At 45.5% G+C, this 23,965-nt stretch overlaps 1 protein-coding gene across 2 annotated transcripts in view; it reads right to left on the bottom strand.

Annotated features, from left to right (window-relative positions):
• Nucleotides 1-20,307, bottom strand: part of Rlip (Ral interacting protein) — a 31,039-nt gene extending 10,732 nt beyond the window's left edge. The window contains exons 1-10 of one of the 2 annotated variants that reach the window (XM_077707612.1): nt 20,131-20,307; nt 19,775-19,909; nt 18,610-18,739; nt 16,542-16,744; nt 13,985-14,098; nt 12,065-12,268; nt 7,219-7,337; nt 6,965-7,095; nt 3,973-4,174; nt 60-419 (exon numbers count right to left, since the gene is read on the bottom strand). In XM_077707612.1, the coding sequence (XP_077563738.1) occupies nt 60-419; nt 3,973-4,174; nt 6,965-7,095; nt 7,219-7,337; nt 12,065-12,268; nt 13,985-14,098; nt 16,542-16,744; nt 18,610-18,739; nt 19,775-19,865 (1,554 nt within the window). In that variant the 5' untranslated portion in view covers nt 19,866-19,909; nt 20,131-20,307. The remainder of the gene's footprint in view (nt 1-59; nt 420-3,972; nt 4,175-6,964; nt 7,096-7,218; nt 7,338-12,064; nt 12,269-13,984; nt 14,099-16,541; nt 16,745-18,609; nt 18,740-19,774; nt 19,910-20,130) is intronic. The other variant, XM_077707613.1, reaches the window with a different exon arrangement.
• Between the last annotated feature and the right edge of the window lie 3,658 nt (nt 20,308-23,965).

Raw genomic sequence — 23,965 nt, 5'->3', positions numbered from 1 at the left:
CTTTGCAGGCCTCACAGCCGGTGTGCAGCAGCATCCTGAAACAGCCAGACGAAGCCCACCTGAGCCCCAACTGCATCCTGGGAAGTGGGCATGGCAGGCTTGCCGCCGAGTGGCAGTGGTAGCGACGGCGCTGCCTCGTCTACTGTGGGGACAGGGGCTTCTGTTCGAACTTGGCTTGGATTGGCTGACGACGACTCCGTCGTCTTGGACTGTTCGTCGGCTGCGAGATCTGTGCTGGTTGGTGGAACTGGCTCTGCTGGCGGCAAGGCGGTGGTGGTCGGAATGGTGGACGTGGGAGGCAACTGAGGGGGCGGTTCCGTGACGGCGGGAGGCAGCCGAAGCCTGGTGTCGATCTCGTCGACGGAATCGGTCCTCGGGGGTTCCGCGGGGACCTTCTTCACTTGTCGCAAGACGCGCAGCTGTGTGGCAGTATATGTTGTTCAAGCACTCAACCACTATTTCCGAGAGGATTGGCCATCCATTGCTCTCAAGGCATTTATTTGTTCAGTATAGTACAAGATACTTTAGGGAAATCAAATCTAAGGCGAGGAATGCTGCTCGTACATCCATATCTGCATTTTCTTTCTTTAAGTTCGTTATGACACAGATAAGCTTCAAAGGAACAAAATGCAACACGTAACTGGAGCAAGTAAATGCTAGAGTCTAGCAGCAGCCAGAGAGCAGTGTATATCACTAGCATCAGATGCACGCTAGAGTAACAATGATGGCAGCGCAAAATTAAAGCTCTTGGCACACGGTCCATCAGTTGTTTCCAACATTGTTGCTCTGGTGCACTTTTCCGCTACTGTAAAAGGAAAAGCATGGCCTTGGGACCAACCACCAATGCACTACAATGCCAAGTAGAATTGCGGAAATAAAAGCCCTGGCAGTGTGCCGCAGCAGAAAGACTTAAAACCTTAGCACCTTATTGTTCAAATTATCCCTGGGAGCGCTCGTTCATTCCGCTCATACTACACCCCGGTCACACGACGCTTTCGCGCGGTCCCTTCAATGTCGTATTATCGGGGTTCCACTGTATGAACTTTCTCCATCAAACAAGATAGCCCCGCATGGCCGACGGCAGAAGGAACAAGCAAACTTTGTTTTCAGCACGTGACAAGATAACTGCATGCAGTAAGGCACTAGCAGGGGTGAGACAGCTCAATCGGATTTGGGAGCACTTTTTGGAGCAGCAAAATCTCGATTTTGGAGCAGAAGAAACTTTGATTTGGAGCAGAAGAACGAAATTTATTATTTCACCTTAGGAGCCCAAAAAAATCACATTTCTTAACAACTCTGGGGGAGAAGTGCATTTTTTAATCGGTTTTGAATGTACATAACACTGAAACGGCCTTCAATAAAGTTTCTTCTACCCGAGTATCACAAGGTACGAACTGCACTACCTTTTTACAAACCATTTCTAAATTCTTAGGCTCTATGCATAAATAGCTTGGACTTCCGTTGAAAATATCGAATTGAAAAACTACGCAATCGAAAGGCATTTCAATCCCCAAGGTGCACGTTGACTACGATCGTAATTTGAGTAACGTTGGTATGTTTAGCCACCTCCCTTTTGGCATTAACTTTCACTTCAGATAGATGAACCATTATTAATAGCCTGCAATAATAGCGCCCGTCCCGCAATCGGACATTGCTTGAACATTCTGCGGCGATGTAGCCGGCGCTGCCACTTCTGCAATGCCGATCATCTCATTACCACCGCTCGCAAGCTCTCTGTGAAAGGTGTTTCACAACACCGCAATGAGTCAGAAGTTTCCCTTCAAGCAAGCACCGCACCTCACACTGAAGGCTGACACACGGCGAATTCGTGGGCACCACGTTGTTTTTCATGAACTCCCGTCTTTCGAGTCGCGCAACTTCCAGCAACAGATCAAGCGGCTAAATGTAAACCCAGCCACTTCAGATAACCAAAACCACAGTAGAAATCAGCAAAGAGCACTCTGCCTGAACCACGAGCAACTGCTTCGCCCGGCGGCCATGTTTCCCAGTCTTTACCACACCAAGATGGCGGCGCCCAGTAATGTCGTTCGGAGATACGGCGCTCCGAAAATTGCTATTTTTTTCATCAACTTGCACAGTATACAAACACACGTATTTTTTTCTACAGGACTTCGCAATAATTTTTGATGGGAAAACTTTAAAAACTCACAGAATATAACACGTCCAACCCAACATTGTGACTTTAGAAAAAGCTATCTCGGGGACCATTTTATGTCGGTTTCTTTATTGAATGTTCAATTAATTAATTGAACCTTTACAAACAGCACCACCTTAGAGATGCTGGAAAAGTATGCTAAGAATTTTTTCCCACTGAAACTGGCGGGAGTGTTAAAATCCTTGGCTCTCAGACTGTTTTAGAGCAGTTTGGCACAATTTTTGCAATTTTTAAGCTTTTGGAGCAGCTTGGCGCAGGGAAACAAATTTGCAGCAAAACTGCACAATATGCGCAGCTGTCTCACCCCTGCACTAGCAACAAGACATAAACCACTTTTGGCACAATATGCTCCAGGGCTTTTACAACCTCACTGCAATCGTTTCAGGTAGCTCCCCAAAAATGCAAGTTAGGCCATCTCCACTGCCTTCACCCACTCAATCAACTTTAGCACCGATTTCTGACACAACTGATGTTGAGAACTGCTACGCACTGCAACAAGTTTCAAACCATTCTCACCCAACCTCGGATTGAACCGCAGAGGCCATCATAGTACTATGACACAGGATGCATACTTCACCCGCAACAATGTAGAAACCTCAAACCCAAGGAGCCAATCTTTAACACACCGCTAGGAGACCAAAGAAGCCACCAATGGAGGTTGCTCCAGACAAATGTTTGACTGCATGCATTGTGTCACCACCAGGCCACCACCAGGCTTTAAGTACTAGGAGACCAAGGTTTTAGTTGATTTTGACTGATTGTCAGTCTTATCCCCATTTGCATCCTCTTTGTAGCGGGGCGATGACATGTGTAATCTCGCCAAAAAATCCACCCCCGTTTAATTGTGGCACTGCTATTAACAGCAGGCCCAAACTAAATTTTGCTCATTACAGGTGGTAGCTGTCCTAGGCTATATTCCCGCTTTCTTCCACCAGCATTCCAATCTTCTTTTCGTCACCACTACAGCCTTTAATTTCACTATCTCTGAGCTATCTTTAAACCCCAGGGCTCTGCGAAGCTGACTACTTGCCACATATAGATTTGGGTAGACGCAATCGCATTCCAGCACAATGTGCCAAGTCATTTCTATTTTCTTCCTGCAAACCACACATACCTTATCTTGTAATCGACCAGATTTAGAGGAAACCCCCAAGGTGGAGTAAGTTTCTGCGAAGGAAAGTTTGACATCCACCTGAACGCAGCCAAATGGTTACAAAGGAAAGCTATACAGCTTTCTGTGTAGCTTAAGAAGGCTGTATAGCTTTCCTTCGCAGCCGTTTGGCTGCATTCAGGTGGATGTCAAACTTTCCTTCGCAGAAACTTACTCCACCTTGAGGGCTTCCCCTAAATCTGGTCGATTACACCTGTCCTTCACTTCGAGTTGTTGATCAATTCGCTCTCGCGCTACAAACGGCTAGCCTCCTGGTTAGTTCAGTTGGTAGAGCGACTGCTCTAGTTAAGCGGTGGTCCCGGGTTCGAATCCTGGACCAGGACGAATTTTTGTTCAACTGCGAAGTTTCTGAGGAAGCTGTATATAGCTTTCCTTGTAGCCGTTTGGCTGCATTCAGGTAGATGTCAAACTTTCCTTTATATACCCCATCATCTTGTGCACACTCCCTACAAAGCTCTCCATTCGCAAGCAGCCTGCTCTAGAACCAAAAAGCAAAGCCCTCCACTTAGAATTATCGTGAATCGACAAGGTTGCCCCCACTGTTCACTTCGGCCAACCGAGTTCTTCGTGCCTGTCACTTTAGCCGCCTCCCAGTGCCCGCCAAGCGTACAGCACACGCGCCCACCTTGCGCTTGAGCTGGGTGACGACACGCTGCACCTCCCACAGCTGCTCTTCCTTCTGGGGGTCGCGGAGGCCCGCGTTGAGCTCGGCGTGGATCTCACTCAGGACCTGCTCCTGCTGGCTCAGCTCTTCCTCGATCGCCGCGGGCGTCTCGGGCAGATCGAGCGACTGGCGCGAGGAGTCCGGCCGCATCTTCTTCACGTACCTGTGATGACAGACAAAGGTCTCCTTATCTCCCCTATCTCCCGTGATAAGACGGCGGGAAACGGTATTGTTGCCGTGGCCCGTGCCACCGTGAGACAATGGGAAGCCATTGAACGGCATCTCGCGCTCGCTGCCTATTTTTAGGCAGCAAAGCACCAACAAGGCCATTGCCACAACAGCAGAACGCCGGAACAACGGTAATCGTAAGTTCTCAACATCACTGCTAACTCTAGAAGTGGGGATTTCTTCTTAAAGAACCAAAAATCTCCCTTTTTTATGGAGAAATTTATTTTTAGATACCAAATACCAATTTCAAAATTTATTATTTATAGCATTGCCACTCACAGTTTTGTTGCGGGAGTAGTTTTTTAATAGACTGTCCAAGTAAACAACTAGACTAGGATAGACTGTCCAAGTAAACAACTAAAAATGGGTGGGGGTAGGGGCCCAGCAAGCGCATAGCTTCTGTGGCCCACTGCAAGATGGTTTCGTGACTTCATTCCCTATATGGAGGCAGCGATAGCTAAGTGTTCCAGCTATACTTCGTGAAATTACAGAGGGACTTCTATGTGCGTCCAGTGTGTCCTGTCTGGCTTGGAGTTGATACGAAGGGCATTTCATTTAGGACTGCGTAAGGTTTCTTTGAAAACCCAAAAACATTTCTGGTTTTTTTGGACTCGCAGGCACTTTATTAGTACGCGATTTTCTTAAAGGGGGCATGCAAACAAAATACAGGTTTGTTTTATTTGAAAGATTTGGTACTTTATTATGCCCTCAGTGCTTGTACGGCAGCATACGATACTTTATTCACTGAGAACTTAAATTTCAAACCCTCATTTCAATTTTCCCACTAAACCATGTTTTGTGACGTCAACAATGACATATCCAGAGGAGGGGCTCAAAACTAAAGATAACCTGCTGACCAGTGCTGATACCATCTCATGGACGGCCGTTTGGTTATCTTGTTTATCTCCCCCTTTCATAGATGGCGCTGCAATACCACCGAAGTGCCAGCATTCGCATGTTGCTTCTGGTCGCACTTTTATACCTGCCCTATTTTTATTAGAGTTGATATTAATCGTTTCCTAAAACAGAAGCTACGACTCAACTAAGGTGGTCACGTGAGTGACCATGCCGCTTATGCCAGTTGTCAGTGTTGTGTCAGACAAGTCCAACGAGTCCGACGGCTCTGTTGGGCAGTGCCGGCCGGCAAAGTGCCGCACTGACTGCTTCGATGTTTACTGTTCGTTCGTAACTTTAATTGTTCACCGAACAATTCTCGCTGCTATAAAAAGAATGTGCCCTAAATTTAAGTGCAAATAGAACCTTCTGCAAACTTATAATCGCTGTTCAATGTGCGTTTGCTTTGGCGGGTGCAGATGGCACAGCTGTCCATAATACGTCATAATAGGTTCTAGTGCGGTAAATGAGCCAATGGGTCGCATAACCAGTGTTTTTTTAAGTGCAGAGCACTTTAGGTGCTGGCCTTGTCGTCCTAGCTCGCTCGCTGGAACCAAGCATATCGCCACGGCGTTACGGTGTAGCCTGTCACGGTCCCTTCGCCGCGGCATAACCCAGAGGCTTCGAAAGCCAAGCAGCTATGCCAGGATATACACAGCATGAGCTAAGGTTCAGCTGGTTATTCTTAGCTTCCCTGGTTGTCTAGGATTAGCTGATTATCATGCTTACTGCTGCTTATCATCTAATCCAAATCCAATCCAATGCAATCCAATCCAATCCTCGCGCTTGCGCAGCACGGCTCTCCAGGAGCTACGCGAAACTGGTCAACCTCGGCCAGTGTAGCCAATCCAATCAAATCCAATTCAAGTAATGCTGTTGTTCGTGGCGTACCCCAGAGGCTTCGAAAGCCAAGCAGTTTATATAGTCATAAGCGTTCGAAACTCGTGAAACACTGGAGCTTGTCATACATCTTCCCGTTGTTTAGCGCAAAAAAAAACTATAGGTACATTTGAGGGAAAATATACGTAATTAACCGGCAGCACCCGCATTCCTTTAGTTAAGGACGCACATTAGGTTGGTTTTTATGATGGTAAACGCAAAATGTGGCAGTGTAACGCCGGCACGTGCGGGGAGAAAAGCACAAAGAGAACAGAACTCCCACTGGTGCAGTTTCAGGCAGGGGGCACGCGAGCACTGCGGCGGAAAATTTGAATTTCATGGGGTGGTAGCGGTAAGCGGATAACGGTGGTACAGCCCATTATGGTTAATCACTGCTCTGCACTTCCGACAGCTTTCACATTGAGTGGAACGGCTTTAATTTTTTTCCTGATTATATAGCTTATTTGACTGAAGTCAGAAATGGTGTCAGCGTTACTCTAATGAGGCAATCTTTCAAATGAAAGGAACTTGCATTTTGTCTGCATGGCCCCTTAATTCCACCACACACATCATGGTGCAATGGTGCCAAGAGCACCACCAAGGCCGCCGGCGTTCATTACATCAAGGTACTTTCCCCACAAAAGGCACGAAGATCTGATCTGGATCAGTGTTGTTATTAGCACTACAACGGGGGATCTTGGAAGATAATAAGCGCGCAAGGAACGAGTGACATACGGAATGAACACAAACAAGAATACACGAAGAACAGAAGTGTTTGTGTTCTTTCTGTCCATCACTCACTCCTTGTGTGTTTTTTAAGTTCCGCGGAGTACCAACTAGCCCCAATTTCGGTGTTTCTTTGGGCGATTTTCTGTATATACCACAACAGAACAGTAAGCGCTCGTGGCTCAACTCATCAAACACCCCGGTGCAATGTGCCCCTCCCCCTCACTTGATGATCTTGACGTCCTTGAAGAAGATGGGCGCGTGTGAGAACAGGGCGTGCAGGACGCGGTGGCTGATCTGCATGGACGGACTCAGCACGGTGGAGACGTTCTGCAGGTTCATTTTGTTGTGCTTCTCCTGCAAGGTGGGAAGCTCTCAGTACACCTCTCTGTTCGACTACAGTGCTACTTGCAGCAACGTGTTAGATCCCATTCTTTTCAACCAATCGTGACAAGGAGCCCAGTGCCCCAGTTCTCTCACCATGCGAATGACGTTCGTCATGTGCACAAAGACCCAGGAGAGCAGCAGCCGGTTGGGAGTGGGCAGCTGCTCAATCAGCTTCTGCATGGCCTCCACCCGCTTGGTCTCGTCCTTGATGCCTGCAAAAGTTCCCCAAGATTTCATAGTCCCCCAGGACACTCAGAGGAGCACACTATTTCAGTCGTCAGATCAACTCCAAAAGGCCATGCCACGGACAGCATTGTGTCCGCGTTTATCTCGACTGTCCATCATCTCCACACGTTCCAGCTGAAGGTTTTCCATTGATCATGATGCAGAATCACTCATTATACGGTCCTTGCCCATTTTAGAGCACAAAAACTGTCGTGCAAGGTCACAAGGGGAACGCAGCATTTGCGACTACTACGTATCAAGAAATTCCGCACATCATTCACAATAACATTTGTTATGTTCACTCTGAACACCTTTTTTTCTTCTCATAGAATAAATAAATATAGTGTATGCCCGGCTCCAAAAATGAGATTACCCTTACATGACAATACATTCCTAACGAAGACGTCATCATCACCATCATATTAAAGCACCTAGTCATCATCACCATCATGTTAAAGCACCTAGTGGGGTCCACCTCCCCAACGCTTAACCTCCGAGCAGGAGGGTTCACTTCTGGTTTTTCTACTGCTCTTAAAAGTCTTCAACTTGTACATTACAGCACATGCATTCTCACTGTTTACTCCCAATATCATTCTGTTCTGCAGCAAACCCACTTTTGTGCAATAATAAGTGTGTGACAAGACCGCAGCACCGCTAAGTGAACTGTAGTAGGATTGCGCAGCGGATAAAAGGGAGCAAACAACGAATCCAGCAGGGAGCAGAAAAATCACGAGTCATTCCACTCTGTGAAGGTGGGTGACCAGCGGAGCTTTTTGGCACACAACATAGACGCGACACAGAACGTAAGGGAAAAGTACGAGCTAACTTTATTTCTCTGGAGCGTTAATGGCGGTCATACCCGAGGGAGGCAGTCAGACGTTTTCTGCTGAGCATTTGTCATAAAGATGACTTCGCCACAAGGCGTTTCTTCACGCCCAGAACAAAAATGCATGGAACCCTAGCCTATGCCTGCCCCACACCCAAACCACTTCTCCCTCAATTGAAGAAACGGTTCATTGAATCTTTCGGGGCGTGTGCCGATCCCCACCGAAATCAGAGGCTGTTTGAAACATAAGGGGACGCACACTGGGACGTTCATTTTTCGATGCCTCTTGCTATGGAATGCCTCGGCTTGCGCTTCCAAGATGCATGCGGCTTGCGCTTCCAAGATGCATGCAGCCTCACGAGTTTTTGTTCCCAGACGCGAAAAATACACTGAACATTAGTTACATAAGCATTGCTTAACACAGCATTTGACACTGCCACACACTAGCTACTGCCTCGTCAACGATGCAAACTAATAGACAAATACTATGCAGAAAATGTAATTTCCATCGAACTTTTGAAACCGAAACTGTTTAATTATAGCACAGCTACCATGCTCAGCAAAAAGCCATTTATAGTTCTACCGTCAGCATGCCCATGTGCATACATTATAACTAGAGTTGTTTGTTTTCGGGTTTTATATTTTTTCAAAATCAGGGGGTAGAAATCGGGTGTTATTTTTCAAATACATAAATGGGAAGAAATCGGGTTTTTTGTAAAACAATTCTGAATTTTGGGTTTTTTTCGGATTAAATCTGTACTAAGTAATACACTCAGTTTATTTTATCAGAAGGTATTCCAAGCTTCTTACCTTTAAAACGCGTCAGAATTTGTGTTTATTTTAAGTCAGTAATCGGGAGAGGGGCATCAGGGTTTTCTAGCGAGTACTGTCCGAAATTTGGCGTTCGATTAGAAACGAATGAGTAATGATGACAGTAAAGAGCATTGATTACGTTTAAGAACTGAAACATTTTATTCGCGAAAAGCTGGTCATCAGTTTCTTACACATCCTTGTTTAAATACATTATCATCTGCATGCGCAACATGTCAGTCTCCATTGGAGTTGTTAGATCGTTGAACATACCTCAGCCGCGGGAACGTTCTCTCAGCATAGCAGTTTTATTAGCTGAGCGCAACACTGTCAGTGCAGCATTTCCCAGCCTGGCACAGTGAGGATTAGAGTCATGCCAATACTCAATGAGTTCGACAGTTGTGTTTGTGGGGCTTGCTCCCAGCAAGTAAAGATTGAGAACGGCGGACTGTCAGCCGCGATTGTGCAGGTCGCTACTTTCAAACGATCCATTCGGGGAGAAACTGGGTTTAACACCATTCTCCTGAAACATGTTTGGGGTGTAAAAATCGAGTAAAATGGTGTTTTACCCAAAAATGAACAACCCTAATTACAACACAGAGCCGAAAGAAGTAAATGGCAGCAGTAGAAGGGGAAAAGGGTCTACAGTACATGCTTTTCTGGCGACTAACTGTCAACAGGTCCCTAACGGAGTCACACGTGCAAACTGTTTTCTTGCCACCCCAGCATAATTCCACTCATGTCTCCCAAAAACAAGGCCTCCCGCTATCGTGTGAGAGACTCCCTTTTCTCTTGTTCTTGTTCAACGGTCGCATTTTTTTTTTAGCCATTCTGAGCAAAGGCAAACATCTCGTGTTTTGCGACGTCGGCAGGCTTCCATTCGCCAGCCTTTCTGTTTCCTGAAATCTGCTGCGCTAACACAGCCAGAATTTTTATAACAGACTGAGGTCCGCTGTCAGTCACTTTATTAGGAAGGAACTCGTGTTGATGTTGACGATAGCAGGAGCGCACTACAGGTTAGGCACTGCTGCCAATCATAAATGAGGAAAGGAGCATCTGATCACCGCGCTATTCCAGTCTTGCTGCCTACTGACCTTCATTCATTCGCAAAGATGAGTGTACCAGTTACTACCTGTGTGTAAAAAATAAGCACCCTGAATAGTGCCTCATTCAGCTGAATGCTCAGACAAATTGCTCAAATCAGGCAGAATACTCCCATGTGGCAAGACTCCACTATTGAAGACAACACGGCTTCGGATATTACCTCTTTCAAGGGATTCACATGTGCAGAGTTCACCAACAATCCCCTGATTTTTGCCTCAAAGCAACCAAAAGCATTAAGTTTCAAAATCAAACATACCGTATTTACTCGCGTAATCCTCGCACTCGCATAATCCTCGCACCCCTAATGTGAGCCACCAAAACTTGGATTTTTTGGTTCCTCGCATAATCCTCGCACCCCCAACTTTGCAGCGGCGAAAGTTGCCTGCTCGCGAAACCCGCATGGTGCACGCGCTCTCCAACGCGCGCCCTCCCCCGCCGCCTCTCCGTTCGGCGGAGAGCGCTGTGTATCCAAGGCCATCCAGGCGCCCTAACAACCCTAGCAGCGTGTTTCGCGGTTTCGCGTGCGCGCAACTAGACAGCGTTCGCACAGCCCGCTGTCGTGTCGTCGTCGTGGTCCTGTCACTCGCGTCAACGGTGGATAGCTCGCTGCCATTTTGAGAACTTTTTGATCTCTTTGTTTTGTGCTTGGTGCCGCTTTCAAATTGAAAGCGATAGAGTACGCAATCGAACACGGCAATCGCGCCGCAGGCAGGCACTTCGGCGTCACCGACTTCAATGTGCGTTACTGCAGGGGTAGGGCACGCACATGACTGGAAGATAGGGCGCGCGCCAGAAAGCAAAGGCGGCAATTTCATGATCGCTGATCGACGAGAGACTGTTTACGTTGTAAATAATAAAATAAAAAGAAATAGCTGCTGTTGGCAACACTGAGCTTACATATACAAAAAACGACCGCTACATTTAGCGAGCGGGATTGGCAGGAGGCAGATTGGCAACACTGTGCACCTGATTTTTTTCCCCGCATAATTCTCGCACCCCTAACTTAGCATTGACTTTTGCGAAAAAAAAGTGCGAGGATTATGCGAGTAAATACGGTAAATCATTGACAGCGGTTTTATCAGGCAGACACACTAGACCAGATTATAGCTCTAGCTGCAGCATAGGGACTTTACGCACAAAGTACATAAAAATGGACTTCACTCTTTGCCCAGCTTCCAATAGAGCAGCATTTGCAGGCGTTCCTGCATCTGGAAAACACTTTCAGGATGATGGCAGCAGAAAGAAAATAAAACGGAGGGAACGGAATTGCTGCCTTGCACAAAAGACCACCAATCAGTCTGCACTGCCAGGAAAGTGAAAAATCACCAGATTTTTGTGATTGAGGAATAATCTGGTGACAGGCACCCTTGAAACACTGTTCCAGACAAAAATACAAAGAATATCGCAATAAAAAAAATAATAAATCAATTTTTCCAAGAAAGGGCACTTAGCACTCTCATGCTTAAAAAAAAAACTTTGAAGCTGAAAAAAGCTGGAGAAACAGCACAGCTTGGAAAGTACCTAGCTTCGCCCCACCCTGACAGCAGATCCCAGGAGAGAGGGAGCAGAAGGAGCAAGTCTGTGCATGTTCGTTGTACAGCAAACGGCAACTCAAGGCTGTCACCCTCGAAATTAACTGCCGCCAAGACGTCGCCGCCGTCATGCAAGACAAGCTCGCCTATGTCACCTCCCTCCAGCACACTCAAAGCTTCCCCGTCCAGCGCAAGCCTGGATGATGTCGAGCACTCTGCACGAAGAGCCCACTCATGTGCACTCGGTATTTTTTTCCCTAAACCCACTGCTCGAAGGTCGTGCCGACTTTGTATTTTTTGTGCTAACGCCACAGGACCAAGCTCGAGCTCAAAACAGCTCTGCCGTCAATAAAGAAAGAAGGCATCCGCAGCTACCGTCTTCACCTGCAAAGTTGCAGCCCATATGTGCATTTCCCTTATTACTCCCAGAGGAGGGACTCACCGGCGGCCTCCTCGAAGCGGGGCGCCAGCTCGGCGGTGAGCACCGACTCAGGCAGCTCGCGGATGAACTGCCGGAGGAGGCTGGCGGCCACCTGGGGGCCGTGCTCGCTCAGGCACACGGGCTCCCGCCGGTTGCAGGCCGCCCGCAGCTGCTGCACGCTCGACTTGACCCCCGACAGGCGGTAGATGCCCTCGCACATCAGGCCTGCACGCATGGGGAGAGGAGGGGGTCGGTGGTCAAGCCGAGGGTGTGGGAGTCGGGAATGTCACCGTAATCACAATCCTTTCATAAGAGAAAGTGGCTGACAAGTAGGAGACAATGAAAAGTAGGAGACAATGAACTTAGACGATTGTCCCTCTTCAACAGGAACATCTCTCCATCTTAAGGGGGACACTGCTCTTAAAACAACTTCTTTAAACTTTTAAGTAAACTCATCTGTGCCAAGCACAACTTTTGTACGCGCAGCAGAAAGCTCACACTTTTGTTGCCAAGTTTGTCACCCCTTTTCCACCCTTTCCTGCGTGTTTTTGGACGACACTGCCATTTAAACGAGTGTACGTCATCGACTCTTCCATGTGCGTTACGAAGCAGAGATTCTGCTATTGGACAGCTTTTTCTCACACGACCGGCGAAGAGGAGCGTCATCTGCTCAGCATCGACGGGTCGCACCAGCACCTTTGGTTAATTAGCGTTTCCTGTAGCACACTTTTTTTTTTCAATTACCACGCTTCTAGTTACATAACGTGGATGCAGCTTCCCAAAGCATGCGTGCACCGTGCTTGAGTGCCTTGCTGGTTTGCTGTATGCTTTTCCCAGGGAGGCTGTTCATTGCGACTGATAAAGCGGTATGAATCAGCGCGCTTCATGCATGGGTTCTCTGGCACTTCAAAATGTTTTTTTAACATGCTGCCAGCACGAATTACCGCCACACTGCAAAACATGACCTGTTACCAACCGGGCCACATGCGAGACGACGCTTTTCAGATAAACAGTGCACACATTGCATGAAGGAGAACAAGACACATACGATCCTCCCAGTAAGGTTGATAAAGCATTTCTAACAGGTGAATTCGTGATCATGAGTTCTCCACCACTTTAAACTGACTTTTTTCAACCACTGCAACATGCAATCAGCGGAGCTCAAAACTGGAAACGGTTGGATACGTCACCTCTGAGGAGTGAAGCATCATGGGAGGGAACGTTCGCGCCGTCAACAGCGATGAGAACGGCGACAACGCACGTTTTTTAATTTATCAATTCTCAGCTAATGCTCATCTCCTTAAAACAAAATTCTCAAAGAAAGTGATTACTAATACAGAGCTTTATTCGGTTATAAGTACAGTTGAACCTCGTTATAACAAACACTGATACTGTACTGCGAATTACCGGCTATAGCGAACTAAATACGAACTTTGGTTGCTCGTGCTTCATTTTAACAACACCTATTCTTTTATAACGAAGAAATATTGCCGAGTAGGCCGAGAAGCTACTTGGAGAAACTCCTGGCATCCAAAACTACAGACGTAGAAAGAGCCCCACTGCTCGTGTGCACTGTGAAAAATTTCGCCACCAATGCGGACTTGTTTTGTCAAATGAACTTCGTTCTGCTGTAATTTCATGTTTCATGTCCCGGTTCATTGAGCTGGAAATAATGGTTGCCTTGTTTGTAGTGGGCTTGAAGCTCAAAATATTTCGTGTTTGTATCAACGATTTTTGTGGGAGCGAGATTGCCAATTGATTTGAGCCTATTTTTAACTCTACTATCACAACGAATATCAGATATAACGAACTAAATGAGTGTCCCAACACAACTTCATTAAAACGACGTTTGACTGTACATCCATGTACCAGGAGAAGGTATTTCAGGACCCCTGAGAAAGGTACATAAAATCTCCAGCACAACAACACAATTGCACTCACCATGCTCTTCGACGTAATCCAAGCACTCCCTCACAATGGCGGGCAGCTCAATGCCATCGTCACAGGGATTCTTTTCGACCGCAGTCATCAAGGGCACGCCAAAAATGGGGTCCTCTGGAACAGCAGCAACAAAAGGGAAAAATGAGAATGTGAGCAATGAACACACAAAAGACTTATCACAAGATAAACAACTTGCATGCCAAGCAAGGACAACGCAAATTTGGTCGATATTTTCCTGCTTGGTCGTAAAAACAGAACAGAGCAATGACAAAACACTTTTCTTGAAAAACAACACAAGTACTCATGAGCCAGTGTGTGTTATTTCAATCAAAAAGATCCTACATGAAAGATTACATGACCGTGACAGTGCTAGTTCTTTGAATCAAGTACACGCACATACACAGCATCCACCACTCCTATCTATTCAGAACAGCTTCAAAATCCTTCTACGTAGGCACATAATGCTACTAATATAAAACCTCTAATCTACGACACTCATCCCATAGACCCAAAATTGCCGGCTTATCAGAATTCTAATATCACTAGCTTATCTGGATGTCACAACCTATTGCTTCCTAAAAGTGCCAACAGCTCTATTTTCAAGCACAACATTTTTGGAACTTGAGTAATGGCTGAAATTCTCGCTTCTTCTATTATTTTCACATTACATAAAAAAAATCTTTTTCTTGTTGAAGTGCTGTTTGGAATATGAGACTGCGTGCATTTTAAGGGGGCACACTGGTCTTGGAAACTTTTTTTTGCTTTCCAATGAGTTTTGATGAAACTACATTGGTTTGGTTCAGTTTTATAGCTGATTTTAAATTATCCAGTTAGTTTTGATGTGAGGTAATTGGTTTCTGAGTTAATTGAAAATCTTCCTTGATTGTTCTTGAAAACAACAGGGAAAAAACTGCTCAACAAAAAATTACCAGCAAGGCGTGAATAGATTACCAGAAGTTGTGGAGAACGAAATGCGGGAAGCAGTTTTTTTTTGTTTTGCAATCGCATACAAGTCTACATCAAGTCTCACTTCTAGGTTTGAAGTACTCCTGCTAACCAATTAAAAATAATGCAAATTAAACAACTACTGAAACGCAAAATGCAAAGTCTGCTTCCCGTATTGCATAGTTTAAACATTCAGCTTCACAGTGCAAAAGAAATTATTTTCATAGCTATACTACATGCTAGGATATACCTTCCGAGAATTTCCTATCACTGCGATACCACTCGTGGCAAAAAAGTGGGCAATTATGGGAAAATTGTTATTTCTTTGTTGAAATTGGGCCTCTATGGCTTTTATAAATACCTGGTACTGTTCCAGGTATGGAATTTCCAGAGGAAAAACTGTGCAAATCAAGATAACAGCGATACCTAAAAAAATGCTTTTTCGGGCAATTTTTTTGTTCCAAAGACCTATGTGCCCCCTTAATCACCATGTTTTTCCCTCTACAATCCCTGTACACTCCATAAGCTATGCCCACATTTTAGCTTGCTCTATTCTGCTATATTGTCCTGCCAAAAGTCCCTATTGTCCCTAGTCCCTATCTGCCCTATTGTCCTGCCACGACATAAGTGCATAAGTGCCACCACGCAACTACATCCACATTAACCTTTCTTTTTGTGACGGCAACAGTGCTAATAAAAAGACTACTTACTGCTCTGTTATGCATTCTGCTCTGTCTTTCGCTGTTACCATACAACGACCACCGTGCAACTGACTTGTTCATTTTGTTTATTTTCGAGACGACTAATTTTTTTTTTTCTGCTTCCTTCTTTCCAACATGCAAACCAACTGCCCACTTTCTGATCATTTTGCACCACTGAACATTGTAACAGAAGGTCTTCTCAGGCTGGGCAACTTTGGGACCTCCTTCTGTACAAATTTATGGCTTAAAACGTTTCAACTGTATTTTGAATAAGCCTTCAAGCTAACACAGCAGGTCGTGTTTTCATTTTGTATAAGTAGCCCTGCTTGAAATGCCACTGAAGAGGCCTATAAACAATGCCCGGTTTGGTTACCTGGCAAAGATACAGGAGTTCTCTTGGCCAATTTATGCTAATTTCCGGGGGAGGAGGGAAAGGGAGAAAATTGCATTCAGATTTTAATTTTAGAGGCTTAATGCAGGGGAGCTACACCTGGCCTATGAATTTCCACCATTTGGGAATCGCCAACATGCGCCAAAATCTCAACACACGGGCGTTTTCGCTTCCGCCTGAAAAGCAGCCAATGTGGCCAAAATGGAACTTGTGCTTTTGGGCTCAACAGCAAAATGCCTTAGCCACTGAGCCACCGCGGCCGGCGAAAACTGCACTCAAAAGTGTCGTTTCCTTCGTGACATCCTCACCACAGCTTACCTGACAGTTAAATTACCCGATGCAGTCACGAATAAGGGTTCAAAAGTTCGCTTTAGTGCCCTCTTACATTGGTAAGCTTGCGAACAGACGCCAGCAGCAGACCTCGCCAAACCCTCTCGCACCACCGAACGGTGCTTGTTAGTAGTAACTGAAAAATCTCTGCGCAAAGAGGCACTCTGGCGTGCACGCGTGGGACACCTACCGACTGCCTCGGATTTCTTCTTCCTCTTCACGAGCTTCACCTTGCTCTCCTTCTTCTTCTTGGCGTCCTTGTTGTCCTTGTCGGCATCCTTCTTGCTGTCCTTGGAGTCCTTCGCCTTGACGCTCTCCTTGCTCTTCACAGACTTCTCCTTCTTCTCCTTGCCGGGAAATTTGAACGGTGCCTTGCTCTTCTTGTTCTTGCCCCTGATTGGGTAATCGCAGGCGGGATCAGGCCAAGGGGGACTCACCTGACCACATTCCTCTATGAGATTTACCAATTCATCACGCATGTTCTCCAAAACCATCGAGCTTTAATATAAAAAGCTTTACAGTTCCATGGAATATTCACAACGGCCTAGTTTGCTTATTTTACAAATATATTACCGTATTTTCGCACATATAAGCTCACCCTTCATATAATCCCCACCCCCACGTTCAGCCCACCGGAAAAAAGAAAAAAAAAAAATCCTCGCTTATTGCCCGCACATGATTCAGGAAAGGCTGCACCAAGGCTACTGCTCAAGCAACACATCACATACTATGGAGACAGAAAAAGCATATACTTAGCAAGTAGAATACACTGAGTGCAAGACGAAAGTCACATTCACTAATAAAATTCAGTTGCAAGAGTGCGCTCATCCTTGTTTTTTCTTCCTTGTCCTTGTATGTTTTGCACAACTGCTGCCATGGAAGACTTAGTGTTACTGCGCAAGAGCTTCACATCACACTGCGCATTGCCGTGAAGCTGCACTAAAGGAAAAACCCCGCGTATTATCTGCGCCCCTACTTTGCCACTGAAATTTTTGCATTTTTGGTGCGGGTTATATGCACGAAAATACGGTACTTCCGTACTGAAATAAAAATAAAACTCTCACTTGCTAGACGGCTATCGACATCTAGTGCAAGCTAGCTAAACTAAAATGTGCTTTTCATTAAATTTTTTATTTCGGCACAGAAGTGATATATGATTTCTAAAACAAGCAAGCTAGACTGTTAGGAATGTTTTCATGAACCTGTAAAGCATTCAAAGTTGGTGCTCGATGGTTTTGAAGCACGTAGGTCATGAATTAGCAGGTCCCATAGGCTAAGCAAAGGACTAACATCGAAAGAAGTGTGTTGTTCCAGGTTTGCATTTCGTGCAGCAGGTGGCGCTACATTATTCGCATACCAATGGGTTTGTCACGCTAGGTTTCTGACAGCCTGGTCTGATCGATCGTGGCAGTTGCTATCCAGCGACAATAAAAACGAGGAACAGAATGCCTGGGAAGCTAGTGCTATCCATGCCATCATAGCCAGCAAAGGACGCAGTTTACCTGTTCAATCACTGCAAACTTCCCAGCTATTAAAAGCAGTGTAGTCTGTTGAGTCACCAAGCAAATGGACAAGTCGTGTGATGACAGAGTCTGTTGCCTTTAAATTTTGAAGCATGCAGAGCAAAACCTCATTATAACCGAGTTGAATGGGAGGCTGAAATTGCTTTGTTATAACTCCTGTTCAGATCTAAAATGTCAACAATGGCTGAAGTAATAATGATTACTTTGTTGCATTCCCAAAATCCCTGTATCTTGTTTCATTATGACAAGTAATTTATAAATGCACACTGTTTATTTCATCAGCTCTAGCATATATTTCTTTATAGAGGGAGTGGTTTATAACAACACACACATTTTTTTGTCTGTGTGAATACCAAGGGCTTAGGAAACTAAATGAGAATAATGGTTGTAATAATTTGTCACATTAACAAGGGTTTGATAGGCAAACTTTTGTACACTGGTTTCAATAGGGCTGTCAAGGCTTTTGTGCACTGGCAAGCCTGGAAAATAGACAAGGCTTCTTTGAGCCACTCCGCCTGCAATTTTTACAACTTCCGGCACCAAATACAAAAAGTCACCCTGCCATATCGTCAACCACGCTACAGTCTCAAAACCAGATATTGCCCAAAAATGCGGTACAAATTTGCTCTTTGTCTCCCTCAGGTGCTCACAAGTACAATTTACTCACACATCATGAAATACTGTTAAAAGCGACGTGGTTAACTAAAGTCAATGACGCCTATTACTCTGGCTTACCTTGACTCATCCATCTCCCCCTCAGAGCTCTCTCCCTCGAATGCGACATATCCCTTGTCCTTTTTCTCCTTCTTGTCCTTGAGTTTGCCGATCAGGAGTTCCTTCTTCGAAACCTTCTCTTCGTCGCTATCTGCAAAAAGCATCACAGAGACTTGCTTAGACAGTGACCACAGCTTGAACAATTTGCACACCCCACACAAAGAATTCAGAGGTATAAAGGAACAACTGGCCTTATGCAAGGATTTAACACCCTGATGCGTTGAAGTACATGTTGTGCCAACTATATATTTACTTCAATTAAGATGGTGGTGTAGGAGATTTTGAAGTACTCAAAGCAGGCAAGCAAACACAGTTGAATTTGCCTGTTTACACAAGCTTTGGTTACAGCATGCCTGCAGGCTCAGCACACTGTTTATGCGAAAGCTTTTATAGTACGGCTAAATTTTTTTGGCGTGGAGAAACGGGCATGTGCGTTCCTAACAAAAGCTTTAGAATAAATACCGCTGGCTGGTAGACATGATAAAAAAAAAACGCTACACAAATTGTGATGGAGAACTCGCGACATCCCATATACCAATTTAACCTGTACCAATTTAACTGGTGCCATCAGCTAGCTGGTAACAGCTACTCAATCTTTGGGTGTCATCTGTTTACATACAAATCAAGAGGCCATTTTTAAGTGCAGCAATAATACTGGGCTTCTGGCTAAAAAGTCTACACCTGAGAAGACAACCAGAACAGGTCCTATTACTAACAAAAATACTTATAGATGTTTTGCTCACGTCGAGTGTGAACGGTCAACAAATGATCGCACTATTAATTCCTGTTTATACATTGTCCATGTTCGAGCTAATCATTTCCGAATGATACTGCCCACTTTCAACAACCCCAACAATGAGCCCAGTCGCATGTAAACAGCCAGCAAGTAGTACGGGCGCACCACAAACGACGCTTCCCTTGCGAGAGAAACACGAGCGAAGAAATCCTGTTCACATCAAGAACAAACACAAGTTGCAATCATACGTTACATCTAACCCCCATTTCTTCATGCTCGGGAAACGACAGAAACGTTGACGTACAGGGCACAGACATAAGAAACAGATCTCTTCGCGCGCAACTGTTCAACACCGCAGTCACAATTTCTGATCTCCATCTTCGTACTCACAGTTGACATCTCTCTCTTGTCCCTTCCCGACCGTCTCCGACGCGTAAAGCCCAGGGAAGTCTTTTTCGACGTCGGGGCTCTCAAAATCCATTCCAACTGCAGCCGGCTAGCAGGACAGTGCGATCGTCGCTACCTCTGCAGAAAAAAAGCGACAGCCAAGCACGCGGCACAAGCTCATTCCTCGTGGGGCCACTTCGTGCATCTTTTATCGGGCAATCAATCTCTGTGACATCAACAAAAACAACAAAACGAGAACGCCGGTCACGAAAGATACGTGGGAAAGCACCAATCGCACAAAGGCATCAAGGGTTGCGATAACAGCGCGCGACAAGATCGCGCTTATCGCTAAAGCGTACCGTAGGTCCGTGGGTTTAGCTTGCTACCAGGTTAGCTGGGCGTGAACTGGAGCTGTCGAGCGTCTAGATAAATTTTAAGCGGAGAACGGAACTGGACTCGACGAACATGTTTAGTTTAGCTCGGGCGCGCCGATGTCAGCCGTCGAACGTGAGAAACACAGTGCCGTAGTTGCCAGCCGAGCAAATCGTTAAGGAGCCGCTCCTGGCCGTGTTTACATGTTGCGCAAAAACTGGCACTGCGCCCGGCAGCACTGGTATTTTGTGCATTTTGTGCATGTATTGTTCCATTGTGCATTACCATTTTTTTTATTACGAGAGTAATCCTCCGGCCCGCGGGATCACCGAGGTTTACAAGCGTGCCATGGAAGATGAGTACTGTCCAATCAGATGCTGCGAGGTTGGTGGTGATGATAACTTTATTTTGCCCAAATCTGGGCGAAAGGAGGAAGGGGAAGTGGGAGCCTTCCTGAATTCCTCCCCTTCAGATGGCGGCCTGAAGCCCTTGGGCGCGAGCGGCATCTTCGACCAGTTGGACGACCTTGATATGCATTTTGGAGGCCAGAGCTCTGCGCCGCACCAGCATGCTCGTAGAGTTCGTGGCTAAGCATCACAAATCCGTTTGATGTCACAAAAATCACAAGGGGGCACACATCTTGCATTGGCGGCCACTTTGGTTTTATAAATATCGGTTTTAAGAAATGTTTCGTGCAATGGCAGGCTCAGGACCCCTTTCTCCCCCCCGACCATGATTTAGGCCAGTGTTTGGGCCTCTTGAGTCACTTGCATGTATAAAGGGGCCATGCGTACAAAACACAAGTTTGGCTCAATAGAAAGATTGCCTCGTTAGAATCATACTGACACCACTTTTAACGTAAACTTCGCTCAAATAAGTTGCATAATTAGGAATAAAGGGAATTGCCATGCGGCCCACTCGCTCATTTCCCGCAACAGAACTCGTGACGTTATAAGCCCTGCTGTGCAATTGGCTGAGGCCGGCAAAGGCTAACGCAATTAAATTAGGCAGGGCTTGTAAGCTTGCCGAACGAGCTATTTGTGCTTACATGTAGGGGACATTCCTTTTATAGCAATAAGAATTGTGGTGTGAACAATTAAAGTTACAAATGAACACGTAAACAGTGAAGCAGTTAGTGCGGCATACTGCCGGCGGACACCGCTAACACAACCGTCGGACGCGCTGGACTTGTCTGAAACAACACTGACCAACTGCCACTAGTGGCACGGCCGCTTACATTCAATGTGACCATGTTTGTCGATTCATAGCTTAAGTTTTAGGGAACGATTAGTATGAACCGTAATAAAAATACAGCAGGTGCAGAAGTCCGGCTAGAAGCAGAGTGTGAACACTGGCACTTCAGCTAAGGTCCCTGAAATTTTCAGCAGCATTGCAGCGCCATCTATGAAAGTGGGCGATGAACAAAATAATCAAACGGGTGCCTGTGAGATAGTAGCAAGCCTGGTCAGCAGGCTATATTTAGTTTTAAGGCCCTGCTCTTAAGGCGTCATTGTCGACGTCACGAAAACACGATTTAGCGGGAGAATGGAAATTTTGACTTAAAAGTATTTAATTCCTCAGTGAATAAAGCATCGTTTGCTGCAGGACAAGTGCTGGGGGCCCTGTAAAACACGAAATCTTTTGAACAAAACAAACTTGTATTTTGTCTGCACGGCCCCCTTAACAAAAATTTTCTTGCATAGCGTCAAGCATAGAGTTAATACTGCGTCAAGGAACTATAGAATTTCTGGTGTCTATATTAGGAGCCGAGTGCTTTACCATGTCGCTAAGCCGGCAAGTTGCAAGTGGGAAAATGAGTTCGCCCACTGTGTGCAGCGGGTCACAGTGAACGTGACGATTCACGAGTACACGAGGCCGTATCAGCAGAAGAGTCACACTGTCAAAGTAATTCAAACACAGAGACGCAAACCCGATGTTGCAGAATCCCCATGCTTTCGGCATGAGTTCCTGTATATAGCACCCATAAAGGAGCATAGACAGGAACTCTAAAAATGTTGTTTGCCAGACACTGAATGGCCTTTGTCTCCAGTACACACGCTTGCAGGTGATTTTAATGCAATAAACTGCAGGGTCTTTGTACTGCAGCCGGCTTGTACTTACCACAGAATAAAACTAATTTTGTAGTTTCTCTTGGAAGTCTTCTCTGCATATTTATTTATACAGCTCCACTGGTGTTCCACCTTCCCAAAGCGGAATGGCTGAAATTTTCCTCCAGGTCCATCGTGAAGAAAAGAAAGCTTTGTTCACAATGAAACTCCCACCACGGGTAAGGGTGGGTCCACTTCACCCATTGCATCCCTCTGTGCAACTAACAGGTGCAGTCACTCGGCCTCTTGATTTGAGACTCCAAATTTGCTCCCGCCGTCTAGCAGCCAATGCAAACACCTTAACCTTCAGGGCTGGATGCTCCTCTTGCCGCGACACGCTGCTGGTGCAGTGCTTGCTGCAGCCATTTCTGATCGCAGCCGCTCAACTAAGTTATAATGCCACTGCACGAGAGTTCGGCGACACTTTTAGGGTGAAATACAGAAGTATGAGCATACATATCAATTTCACAAGTACCCAAACCCGCCTTATATTCGAAGCTCAGTATATATAAATGACAATTTTTTGTCTCTCCAAAATGCACCCTCACCTTGTAATCGTGGCCACCTCATAATCAAATATAAATACGCTAGTTGGCTGGGAACATATCACCCTGGATGATTACTACAGTTCAGTCAGCTGATTTGCTTAATACTGACAGGAAATTCTCCTTTACAATCATAAACAGCATGCATTTGTTCAGCTAGTGTTATTGGTTTGCTTCCCACCCTGGGCACATGATGTGCACGTGATTATTTTTTTCACTAGAGCTACATGCAAGCTCTTTTAAGTGGTAATTTCTCAAAGCTTTTAAGACAGTTGTTAGAAATGATGCAAGGGATTTTATTGCTTGCAGTGGAGCGCTGGCACGCACTTGAAAAGTCTCAGCGCACAAAAATGTCAACATTCTGAAGCTTATGGCATTGGACATAACTGTGTATCCCTTAGTGCTCACATGGAGGGTCCACAACCATTTTTCGTTAGCAAACTGTACACACGTGGCTAGCTTAGTTGGTTTCCCTTAAATGTGCTGTATGGGTTAAGGGGGGATACTGGTATTAAAACAACTTCCTTTAATTTTCAAGTAAACTCTGTGAAACTTGTCAGTCTTGCTGCTTTTTCCCCACTGGTTTCAAATATGCCAGTATTTTTTCAGTTGGCCAAATTAGTTCCCAAGATAATTAGAGATAATTAGCCATTTTTGCCCCACAATTAACAAAACAGTGTTGGTCACAAAACTGTAATCTTTATATTTTCCAATACTATGAACCCTGGTGAATGCAATAATCAGGGGTGAGACAGCTGAATCAGATTTGGGAGCAGTTTTTGGAGCAGCAAAATCTCGATTTTGGAGCAGAAGAACCTTCTTATGGAGCAGAAGAACGACATTTGTTATGTCACCTTAGGAGCCTAAAAAATACAATTTTTGGCAACCGGGCGGGGGAGTGCACTTTTTAATCGGTTTATGAACGTACATAACACTGAAACTACCTTCCAGTGAAGTGTTTTTTGCATGAGTATCACAAGGTATGAACTGCACTACGTTTTCACAAACCATTTTTAAATTATTAGGCTCTATGCAGATAGCCTGGAGCGCTGTTGAAAATATCAAATTGAAAAACTAAGCAAACATAAGGCATTTTTATGATCATGTGAATGCCGAAATTGTTATTTTTTGTAATCCCAGACTCGGCTTTACGCACAAATGTAGAGCCA

Source organism: Haemaphysalis longicornis, unplaced genomic scaffold (assembly GCF_048455015.1).
Source record: "Haemaphysalis longicornis isolate Haplotype H1 unplaced genomic scaffold, Haemaphysalis longicornis Haplotype H1 scaffold_4, whole genome shotgun sequence".
Lineage (NCBI taxonomy): Eukaryota > Metazoa > Arthropoda > Arachnida > Ixodida > Ixodidae > Haemaphysalis > Haemaphysalis longicornis.
The sequence above is the reverse complement of the archived record's forward strand: the minus strand, read 5'-3'. Positions and strand labels throughout refer to the sequence as shown.